This window comes from Stegodyphus dumicola, chromosome 1, assembly GCF_044657685.1.
Source record: "Stegodyphus dumicola isolate Sdum_Otavi_A_Nest chromosome 1, ASM4465768v1".
NCBI lineage: Eukaryota > Metazoa > Arthropoda > Arachnida > Araneae > Eresidae > Stegodyphus > Stegodyphus dumicola.
Genome location: NC_140768.1, coordinates 113647893 through 113660928, shown reverse-complemented (window position 1 = coordinate 113660928; position 13036 = coordinate 113647893). Strand labels below are relative to the sequence as shown.

General features: G+C 32.5%; 1 protein-coding gene across 3 annotated transcripts in view; it reads right to left on the bottom strand.

The window, feature by feature from the left end:
• Positions 1-13036, bottom strand: part of LOC118201675 (synaptophysin-like protein 2) — a 36817-nt gene that overhangs the window by 8186 nt on the left and 15595 nt on the right. For all 3 annotated transcript variants that reach the window (XM_085819576.1, XM_085819581.1, XM_085819573.1), the window contains exon 4: positions 870-1068. In XM_085819576.1, coding sequence (XP_085675702.1) covers positions 870-1068 — 199 coding nt within the window. The remainder of the gene's footprint in view (positions 1-869; positions 1069-13036) is intronic.

Genomic DNA, 13036 nt, shown 5'->3' with positions numbered 1-13036 from the left:
ACAAAACTCTGCTTTAATTCAAAACCACATGCATTTACAACTAATTTCTAAACTTCACTCCATGTCAATACCAACACACATATTACAAACATAATGATGATTAAACTGAAGAGTAAAAAAAAAGGTGTAGCTTTTTCCACACCAGCAGGTACTTGACTGGCACCCAAGATTTCACCCCATAACATGTGCCAGCTCTTCCACAATAAAGCCACATCATATGTGATTGGCAGTGAACCTGTTAAAACTTGTTATGCATGTAATTTAATCACAATCATTATAAGTTTTAACTATAACCATGGCACTACAACTTCTATCTTCTTATGTTTATTCTGGAAGCATGTTGTTGGTGCTGTGTGTTCATTGTTTTATACTTGGTAAAATGTTACTAAATAAACCAATGCTTTTATCCTTAAACATCTAAATTATTACTTGTTTCAGTTATATGAGCTTAACCCGAAACAAAATAAATTTCTATTAAGCCTTTTTTTGAAAATAATTTTGTTCTTTTAAGATCATGAATGTTTTATTATTACTCAAATAACCTCTCATATTTTCAGTGCTATTATTTCTACATGTAATCATTTTAGATTTAAATTGATCTAAAATCAGAAATTCTGAAATGTGGAACTGCTGAAGTCCTGACATTACTAGATCTAGACTTTGCAAAGCTAATTATTAGCACTGAAATCAATTATAGAAGTTTTATAATTTTTGTAATTGATTATTGTATTTGATCAATGCAATTCTAATAATGCATTAAATGAACGATTAATCAATCACATGAAAAACAAGGGATATAAAATTCAGTTTCTATAAAATATTTACAACATAAAACTATTTAAGTGGAGAAAATTTAAAAAACAACTTACCATAACTGGAAGTTTGGTATTATTTGCATAATTCTGGTGAAAACATATATAAACAACCAAAATTGAAAGTGCGTACAAGAAAGAAAGAACTCCTGTTGCAACATAAAATTCAGCAGCATTAGAGAAATCAAAGGGAAGGGACAGCTTCACCTTTTCTTCAATATTTTCACAATCTACAGGGACTTCCAACACAGTTTTTCTAAAATTTCAATTAAAATATATTACATTTTGAAATATTAAATATATATAAAATAAAAGTTACAGTGAAACATCTCTTGAAGATCCCTTGCCAGTATGATTATCTAAAAAAATTACCAGTATTTCTGAGAACATAAAAATCTTTCATAGCCATGCTCTATGCAGTGGTCTCAAACTGGCGGCTTGCAGGCCACAAGTACCCCCTGAAGCAATTTTTGTGGGCTGTGAAAACATTTCCAATAAATTAATTACTATAATTACGAAATTAATTATTGACAGGAATTTGAAGAAGAATTTATGACTTTGGTGATGTGAAATCCGATTTTACATTATTTTCACTATCATTAAAAACAAATCCCTGTTATGCTTCAGAAAATTTAAAAATGGAGCTAATTAACTTGTACTGTAATATAAATCTTATTCAGAGATTTAAAAACATAGATTGAATTCCCTTTTTTTTATACTTTTTAAAAGCTAAATACCACCAGTTACAAATTTTTGCAATACAAATAATCACTTTGTTTGGGAGTACATTTGTAAGTAAATAGTTTTTATTGCAGTTGAAAATTAATAAGGGGGGGAGAGACGGTACCAGAATATCCAATGAATATAATTCTAGTAATTTTTATCCAAGATTACAAACTTTAAAATCAACTATCAAACTTAAAATATGATGAGGTGCTGTATCTGAAACTAAGTTATTCACTAAGTTATTATCTGAAAGTAAGTTAAAACTAGGTTATTTGTGTTTTAATCAATGCTTAAGAGTTGTTTGAAATAAATGCTAGTATAGAAATTTAATTTTAAGCCGTAACTAGGCTTGAATTAAAAAATGTAATCATCAGAAATTTCTTGTAGTTTTAGATTTCAGACAGAAAATACATAAAACTTGAAATTTTATCTTCAGTGTCATTACCATTGCTATTTACATACCATCTGACAAATATTTAGTAATAAAACTTAAAATTTAATTTGGTTAAAAAGATTTTGTTTAGGAAAAAAAAATTGCACACACAATTTGAGTTTGAGACCACTACTCTACAGAATGACCACTTTCACAGATCAAACTTGTTTTGAATTGAAAGGGGTGATTTGAAGGAAGTTTCATTGAATTTCTTTCAAAAATAAACTATTTTACAGTTGTTTATATATATATATATATATATAAATGTTTCAGATTTTAAATTACGTCCAAAGGGGCGTTTTTTTAACGTTTTGAGTGTTACCTTTATTTATTAAATATCATGTTCTTTGCACTTAAACCATAAAATTCAGTTCAAGAGCAATATCGCAAAATAATGTTAAATTAAGCATATCTTTAGAATTTCCGATATACACAGTCTCGCGAGCTGGAGATAAAAGTATTTTTTTTCTATATAACATTGCCATTTCTCGCTTTTAAGGCATTGAGTTTGTAAATCAAAAATTCGTTAAAGTTTTACAAAATATAAAATCTATAATAAAACAAATTCCAAATTTGGGATTTCAGATGCCCATATTCACAGTAGGATTTCGTCATTCAAAATTCGATGGCTCTATGTACCATTGTTTTATCACAATGCGAGAAATAGACAATCATTTATGCAGATTTCTTCAAATATAATGCAGGACTCTAACATTTTGTGGCAACAGTTTGAAAAGTGAACCGACGTTTATGAGTCCGACGCAAAATCGCAAAACGAAAACAATAGTCCTTCAGGGACAAAGCCTCTTTGGACTAAAAAAAAAAAAAAAAAAAAAAAAAAAAAAAAAAAAAAAGCTACTGTATAAATGTTATAGAACTATAAATAATTATTAACTATCATGGGCGCGATGGAATATGCAAGTCCCAGCCATTGCTTCTCTTATTTCAATAGGACAAATAAGCCTCATTTTATATTATTATTTTATAAAGTGGTGTTTTATATTTTCACAGTTACATATGCACAATTCTATATTTATTGCATTTTAGTAGGAATTGAAGACTATTTCTGGAATTTTCAAAGATAAATGTTTTCATTTATCATTGTGATAAATTGATGTATTGAATTAAAGATAAAATTGCTTTTGTGACAAGTAAAAATACTAATAGTTATCTATTTATACTTATGCAAAAGATGTGTTTCAGTGCGTTTTAAAATGGGTTATATATATATCACGAACAAAAGGAAACTGACCTAGACTGAAACTGAATTCTTAGTTCTAATTTAAATGAAGCAGAATTGTTTGCAGATGAATCAATCGATTTATTTGGGGATTCAAAGCATAAAGGATGGATAAACTTTAAGCATTAAACTCAAAAGTAAGTTTCTTACATTATCTGTATCAATAAAGAAGAGTGTCCATGCATTTGATTTTTACATATATCTACTGTTCAATTCAATCTTTATGAAATTTGATTTATCTTTAAAACAAAAGGAAGGTCACTGTTTACATAAGGTTTCTCAAAAACCATCTCTTAGCCTGCACTCTTCATATACATATATTTTATGCTAATTTAATGACTTTATGATTAAAAATTTGGAGATTTCAACATAGAGATGTGTTGCCTTTCTGAAAAACATAAGATTGTTACGTTTGAAGTATAATCAGAAAACTCATCTATATAAAAGAAGAGTGTTGCCACTTGAAAATGCAATATATTTATTCATCTTTAGAATTAAAAACCTTTGGAATTTAAGAGAAATTCACTGCCATTAACAAATTATAATATTTTTAAGTGTATTATTATTCCGCAAAGTATAAGAATTTTTCTTTCAAATTTATTCTGCTATTAATTTACAAACTAAGTTACTTAAATGTAACCACACGCAAATTCATTACAGTTATTATTATTTATCCCCTGGGAATGTGAAATTAAATTATTTATCTATATACATTGACTTCATGTATTATAAGCTTTTTCATTATTATTATTAAAATGGTTTATAATTTTGGTTAATCTTCCATAATTGGGGTAAGCGCCAAACTTGGCGAGAGTTTTTAATTTGGCATGATTTTGATTTGGTTGTGGTTTCCGGCTGTATGTTTTCCTATGGCAAACCTAGAGCTTTACTTTGGTGCTTGTAATGAGTGTGAGCAGAAAATTTTTTTTAAAAAATTTAATTTTGAAATATTGTGTTTGTTTTTAAAGTTTTAATGTTTAATATTTTCAGGAGGTTAAGCTGCTGTTGGTGGGAGAATGTTGGATTTCAGATGACGTGAAGTTTATAATTTATGAATACTTTAATTTAATTTTATCTAGTTAATGTTTTCCGGGTCAGTTAATTATTATTTTTTTTAGTTTTGTTTCTTGCATGCGGCAATCAAAAGATATGGAATAATTAATGCTTTGAACTTTGTGTTTTTAACTGCAAAGCTGATTGACTTTGTTTTACTCATCTAGTATTTTACCACCCCATTTTACTATTCTGTTTATATAAAATAACCATGTTTCACTACTACAAAACTTAAAAGTTACAATTATGTTTATGTTTAAAAATCACATCTTAGTGCTCTCATTACCGCTACCAAAATTCACCAAATTTTGAAGGCCAAAATAGCCTGGCGCCAACTTACCCCGCTTATGGAAGATTAGCCATCATTTTTTTCTCACTTTCACTGTTCGATGTTTTAGTATTTAACTGATATATCGATGAATTATTTAGCATTTCTTAATTCATTTATCTTTGTATTTAATACTTTTAAAACACCTATATTATATTTTTACACTATTTTCTTCTTTCACATTCGTATGGAGTTCGTGTGGATTTGGAGTGAATAACGACAACACTTGATGAAGTATCGAAACACACTTTATTTAGCCAATACTGATCAGGACAGCTTCAAAGTCACGTTTTACAGTCGTCAAAGATCTACTATACACACGCTGACACGATCAGTGACACAGCCTTCAGGTTATCAGGCTACCACGGTGGAGACAGCTTCACTGCAAAGCACCAAAGTACAGCTCCCAACTCTGCTAGGTCGTTTCTGGAACTCCACGTACTGTCGAGACTCTCCACGCTGCTGCAACTCGCGATACACTCGACACGCAGAGCACAGCTCCCGACTCTTCGGTTCAGTCGTTCCCGGAGCTCAACACGCTCCCTCGACGATGCACTAACCGCGACACTAAGAGACTCCTTCAGTGCAATCGACGACCCACTCGGCACTCGCTGCCCGGCTGTCAACTCAATTGTCTCCGCATGGACTAATTAGATGAGACACTCGCACTCTAGACGAGACACACTCGCCCTCTCGACGAGGTAAACTAACTGACTGCGGACCAGCAAGGTTTATATAGCTTTCGGCTTGTGTTCGAGAACATTCTGGGCTAAACCGGTAAGAATTCCTTCCAGAAGGTTCTCTATCTGTCTAATCGCCAACGTTTTCGCCAAATGGGTGATGCCAAATGTGACTACCTTGCCTTCTTTTGCCATTTATGGCAACCCTAAAACTGCTTTGCGAGGAAGCTATCTTACCGCGCCTGGACATTTTGTAACTATATGACATAAACTAAAACTTTTAAAGATGTTTCTGCAATTTGCACTAACGCACAATATACATTTAAGTTACATTTGCTTTTAATATATATTAAAATCGTATAATTCTGATTTTAAATACATTTTGGTATTATCTTAATTCAATCTGGAGGCAAATAAAGCCACATTATTTTAAATTATAAGCAGCAATACTATTATAAGCACTATTACAGTCAAAAGTCGTTAATCCGGACCTCAAAGCTACAAACTTTCTGCGCATGCGTCGCGTTGACGCATTTACGCAGCCACATAAGGCGTTTACGCAGCCGCATAAGACCTTTACGGCTGCGCATATGCGTGTGTGCATGTGCATAATACATTTACGCATGCGACTTTAATGTATAACGGACGGTACAAGCTAAAATTACCTATTTCAGTTAATGTTGCAGATTACGTTGTTCCTTAATCTTTGAATTGGATCCGGCTCATTATTTTTTTGCAGACTGTTAGAGCAACGAAGTTTTTGTTTGAAACGAAGCATCACAAACACTATCTTTCCTAAATGATTTTTTACAGTAAGTTAATAGCTTCAACACGTCATTTAATAGAACACATACTTATAACACACTTTTAGGAGACACATAAATTTCACACTATTTATCACACACATAGGCACATTATTATTAAAGGTGACTTTCTGTTTTGCCTTCCTCTCTCAATCTACTATTAGGGCCCTTTTTTTTTAATCTGTATTTAACATGGGTTTTATTTATTTTTTGTCCCATCTTTTTACCTGGCTTTTCAAATTCATATGAAAAAAGTATGAAGTTTTCTTCCTCTGCAATATGAAACAGTTCCCTTTATATGTACCTTTATTATGTATCTAAGGTTGATTTTTTGCCTTCAGGCAGAAAGACTTAAAGTGTGCAATATAAGACATTTGTCTACTTTGTCTATCAGTCATTATCTATATGTATAATGAAAAGTGGTCGTTTGTTTGTGTGTCTTGTCATTTGCTCAAACCTACACTTTTATTCCGATCTTGAAGAAATTTTGAATACTTGACTTCCAAAACAAGAGGAAGGTCGCACCTATACAAGATTTCAAGAAATCGCCTCACAGAGTCTACACTCAGGAAGTTTACATTAAGATGGTGCACTCATGACACCAATTTGTATACACATCACCAATCTTAGGTTCAAATTAACATTGTTGCATTCCTGCTATCAGTAGAAGTCATAACATGCTAAGCAAGGAATTTACAATTGCGTTTTTACAAAAAATAAATATTAATATTTCTGCACATTTTAAATTTTAAAAATCAATGTCAACTACATGTCGACGTTGCCGCTCCTGCATTCCCACTATCAGTTCTCATTAAAACCGTTAGATGGTGCTGCACTCGTTCTTTTCTTTAGAACAGTATACAACATTTAAAGCAGAATTTAAGGAAGTACAGTATCAGTTTTTTACAACTACAAATAGCCCTTCTACTACACAACATCCTATAACATGGTTTCACTGTAGTGGGAACTTTCTTACAACACAGCATCCTATAACACGGTTTTGCTCTAACATAATAAGAAAACTGCCCAAGAAATCTCAAGAACTTTAATGAACTCCACCCAAAGTTTTTCAATAACAAGCAAAGCATTTGTATTGTCATTTAACATATAAGAATCCCTGTTTAGTAAATCCTGTCAGTCGTCTTAAGAGCCACATGGTACAGAGCGACCGTTGAGTTTTTAACTGGTAATGGGGAAAATCATTTCCCTCCATGAATTTCAAAGCATAGCACAATAGAAACAATACACAAGCTCAAGAGAGCACAATCACCAGATAACAATAAGAAACCTCACTATCACAGAAAGTGAACAACATTAGGTCACAATAAGAGCTCCAAAGCACACAACCTATACATCTGATTTCCAACATTTAAATCTATATCTCCATGGCCTGAAAAAAAAGTGTCTCACACTGCTGGTTGGTAATTCTGCATTGAGCCATGGTGTGTTAAAGAATAACTTTTTCATTTTTAAGACATTAAGTTTAAGTCATAAGCCATGTTCGATAAAGATAAAAAAAAAAAAAAAAAAAAAAAAAAAAAAAAAAAATTAAAAGGAAATTTCTTTCTTTAGAAGTACAGATACAAGTCTTGAATTGTCTTTTAAAAGGAGAAAAAGCATCTCACATTAAAAAAAGCCATAATTTGAATGAAGCAACATACTGGGCTATTAAGAAAAATGAAAAAGAAATAAAAAGTGTAGTTGCTGCAGGACCTTCAACACTCGCAAAACCTGCAGCTCACCCACCCGGGTGCCAATAATTAAGATGATAGAAAAGGCACTGAGGTTTGGATTGATAGCTACCAAAAAAGAATTCCATTGGATGGTAATATCATTAAACAAAAAGCAACACAAATTTCAAAAACTGTTTTGCAGTTTATAGCATAAGAACTCAAGGAGAATCTGTATCAGCTGATCATGATGCTGCTAAGATTGTATCCAGAAAAATTCTAAACATTACAGAAGGGGGAAAATATACAGCAGATCATGTTTTAATTGCCAATTGAACTGAGCTTTGGTGGGAAAAAAAAAATGCTCAACAGAACCTATATATATATGTTACCGTGAAAGGCCGAAATTGGAGAATGTTGACTTTCGCCGGAGAATGTCAACATTCACCAAATACGTCGGTGAAAGATCAAATATTTCTTTACATTCTTGAACATTCGGACCCTCACCGGTGTATGTCGATCACAGATATGCTCTGGTGTAGGTCGAAAACAGAAGAGTATATGTACACGCTGATATTCCAAAAGGAAGTGTTCGACAAATAAATGCAGTTGTAAAAGCAAGGGCCTCTTGTGCAATTCAAAGTGTCATAATAGTTTAAGTTGTTGCAATAAATAAGATTTGAATCACATAATTTGGTAAGTTTATAACTTCTATTATTTTCCTTTCTCATTTTGAATGTACTGTGTGTTTTAAGTTCTTATATTCTTAAGTTCTTATTCTAAGTCTCAAGTGCGTTTTTTTGTGAATGAATTACGGAGAAGGAAATATAATATTCTTATATGTTCAACATTCACCATTAGTACATGGTGAATGTCGACATTCACTGGTGTAAGTCAGAAATAAGAGTATTTGGAAAATATTTTGGGCATACACCAAGCGACTATGTGAATGTTGATATTCACCGGTGAAAGTCGACATTCTCCAGATTTCGGTGTTTCACTATAACATATATATATATGTATTAAAAAAAAAACTGCACCCAGATTTAAGGTGTCTAAAGATTGCTTAATGCTACTTTTGAAAAGTAATGCGTCGGGAGACTTTATGATAAAACTGTTGCTAGTTAATAGACCCTTAAATCCTTGTGCACTTAAAAGTGTAAGTAAAAACACCTTAATGCTACACTGGAAAGCAAATCCAGAAGCTTGGGTAACTGGAAATTTATTTAAAGACTAGTTTTTAAATTGTTTTGTACCAATCACTGAACATTTGAGCTTCAAGGCTAACTATTACTATTGGATAATGCTTCACGTCACCTATAAGATTTGGATCATCCCTTTCCATACTTCATTGCTCGAACCATTGGATCAAGGTATTCTTTATACTTTTATAACATATTACATAAGAAAAGCATTACAGTGGATTTTAGATGCAATCAATTCAGAATCAATTAATGTAATGAAAGCTTGGAAGACATTTTCAATCAAGCACTGCATCAACATCATATCTTTGTTACTGAAAGAACTGAAAACATCAACGTTAAATACATGTTGGAAGAAGGTATGGCTCTTTTCAGTTAAAACAGAAAACATGTGAGAATCACCAGAAAAGAAGTAAGTGGCATATTAGAACTGCTAAATCGATCAGAGGTGAAGGTTTTGTGGATATGGCTAGTAAGAATGTTCAAGATTTATTAGCGGTAGAAGTTGATGAAGCAGATTTGATGGAAATGACATCCGAAGCCATAAATCAACTCAATTCTGAGGACACTAGTGTGGATGAAGACTGTGCAGTTAATAATTTAATATTAAAACATTAAAAAAAGGCCGAAGCTTAGCTGAAAAACTCAAGTCATTTTTCTTGAATACAGACCCACAGAAAGAAGCTGAAAATTCAAAAGGGAGCTGCAAAACTGTCTAGGTCCATACTGAGAAATTTACAATAACCTCATAACAATTAGCAAGCAAAGTAAAATTACAAATTTTTTAAAGAGATGCAACAACTTTGAATGAAAGAAAAAGGTCCGAAAAAGAAGGCGATATCATTCCACTGAAAAAATGTTCTTGGTTGATTATACTGAGCAGTGATAATGAAGAAACTTGAAATTAAATGAAATGTTAATGATAAGAATAAATAAATAATAAAATTAATTATATGAAAGTTGCATTAAATAAAAATAATATTTATTGTTTTGTATTTCTAATAAAAATTGTTTATGCAGAATTAAAAAAAAAATGTTTTTAACAAGTTTTTCAGTATGTAAACTCTCTTTTTGTACTGTACTAGGTCTCCTGGTTATCATATAACATGGTTTACACAACACAGTGTTTTCTAGGAGTCTATCTACCATATTATAGATGGGATACCTATAGTGATGAGTCGGTACTACCGAACCGGGTATTTTGTAACGGGTACTGAAAATCGGTACATCCAAGTACCCGTTACTTCAGTACCGAAATCGGTATTTTTCGGTATTTGTTACTTCTGTACCGAAACGGGTACTTTTTGATATTCGTTACTTCTGTACCGAAACGGATAGTTTTCGGTATTCGTTACTTCTGTACCGAAACGGGTACTTTTCGGTATTCGTTATTTCTGTACCGAAACGGGTGCTTTTCAGTATTCGTTACTTTGTAACGAAAATATGCGTCTCTTCTCGGTATTTCGGTATTTGTTACTGGAGGATCGATGAGGGTACATCTCACTTCGGTTTTGGTACGAGGACAGTAGTATCTGGTTATATTTGCGAAATGGTGATATGCGCTCCTTGTGTCCATGAATGGTCTGCTCCTCAGACACTTTCATAGTTGACATGTTTTCTGATATTCAAAATCTTACTCCGTACAGATAAAATCAAACACGTGGTGACGTTGCAGAGTTCCTTCAGTGCGCAAAATCGTTAGCTGCGTATTTCAGTACTCCAAATCATTACTAGGGCACTTCGGTACTCCAAATCGTTACTAGGGTACTTTGGTATTCCAAATCGTTACTAGGGTACTTCGGTACTCCAAATCGTTACTAGGGTATTCTGGTACAGCAAACCGTTACTCCGGTATTTCGTTACTTCGGTACTCCAAATCGTTACCTGGGTACTCGGTACTTGAAATCGGTTTTCGGTACTTTTCAAAGTAACAGTTACTTGAGTAATGGGTATTTTATACCGGGTACTTTTCTGTACCCGTTACTTTCGTACCGGGTACAAGAATGTACCGAAGTTGCCCATCACTAGATACCTATATTTCAAGAAATCGTAAGAAACTGGCAAAACTGGATAATTATTTCCTAAAGCTGATTCAGCCCCCCCCAAAAAAGAGAGAGCAGCAAAACTCAACTCTTCATATAATTAATCAATGAACAGATTATTATTCATAATTACATAACAAGCTTATCCAGAAAATACTTATCAGCAACTTTATCAGCTTTTCATCCATTGATTTAGTAATGGATAGAGAGCAAATTCTGCATTACTGACAGAATTTTTACTAGGAATACAGACACATAAACTCACTTCACAAATAAGCCTTTCAATTTCTAGTGAGTGTAGATTCCCATTCAGCTAGCCTTTGCTATGGTTATCATCAAGATACAAGGGCAATCACTTTGTGAAGCAGATATTAACTTAGAAGCATCATGTAACTTGGATATACAGTTAAAAGTCGTTAATTTGGACACCCATAATCCGGAATAATAAACCCATAATCTATAACCTGGACCTCAAAGCTACAAACTTTCTGCACATGCATCGTGTTGACGCATGCGCATAGGCGTTTACACGTGCGAGTAAGACCTTTACGGCTGCGCATATGCATGTGCGCATGTGCATAATACGCTTACGCATGCGCATTTAATGTATAACGGATGGTATAAGCTAAAATTATCTATTTATCTATTTCAGTTAATGTTGCAGATAGCGTTGTTACTTAATCTTCGAATTGGATCCAGCTTATTATTTTTTGCAGACTGTTCGAGCAATTTTATAAAAGTAAGCTTGAACTTTCGATTATGTCAAATAGAATTTCCAATGCTGGAGCTCCCGAAGGATCTACAAAGCGAAAGTATGTTTCGATGTCCATCAAACAAAAAGTGGAAGTGCTATAAAAAAAAAAAAAAAAAAGGATAAAGGCATATCCTTTGTTTCTCTAACCATTCTGAAATCTGTTTATCAATTTCACGCTGCTCTGCGTGCGCGAGGGGGAGGGGGGACGTCGCGGCCCGCAATGAATTGGAAGTTGATCTGTCAGCACTGTCCTTACCTTCAGGGCAGATGTTTTTATTTTATTTGTCTTATAATTCCTTACTAAATGTACAGGGTTGCCACTCAAACAGGAGAATGAAATTTCCTGACTTTTCCAGGTTTTTTAGATATGTTTCGAGAAAATTCCAGTCTATCCGCGCAATGTACGTTGGCTGTGCTAAGAGGTATCTTAATTATGGTATTACGTGTATTGTGTAGCAAATTCACTTAATTATTCAATAAATCTCAGAGGACATTTATTCTTAATTATTCTTGGTACACTTTGTTTACTTTTCCACTTAAGAAACTTAATAAAATTTAAGATATATACATTGGATAACAATTGTACGTTTTATTTAATTATTACTCATGATCATCACCAGTTCAACACGAGGCTAATACGGTTCTTATAAATCACAACGCAATGCTAAATAGTTAGGTTAGATTTTAGGTAAATTTAATTTGTGTGAGGTGTCTTCTTAAAAGGCACCTTAACACTTGAAAACACAAATATAATTATAATAGGAGTTGTTTTCTCAACTGAAGATTGAGATTAGAATCTACCCAATCTAGAATAAAATAAGGCTTTTTTTGCAGACATTCTGCAGCTAAATGAAAGAAAGAAATCTATTTAATGATATTTTTTTAAATTGAGGTATTTTATATTTATTTCGCAGCATACATAAGAAAAAAATATGTGCATTAAATTTCGTGATGGTATTTCATCATACTGCTAGAATTAATTTCAGGATTATGCTAGAGAAAATTTCCTGAAATTTGGAAATATTATTTACTAATGATAAATAAATTTAGAGGGAAAAAGCAACATTAAATGATATGAATAACATAAGCATAAAGATAATTACTTAAAAATTGAATTAGAATAATCAACGATATTTTAGCGATACGATTTTCAACGATATAGTTATATTACATGGTTAGCCTAGATGACTGATTACTATTTTTTTATTTTACTGCAAAATGACAAGTTATTTATTAAAAAGAAAAGAAAAAAAAAAGGTTAAAAAAGATTTTGTGATAAAATCCTAGTATACG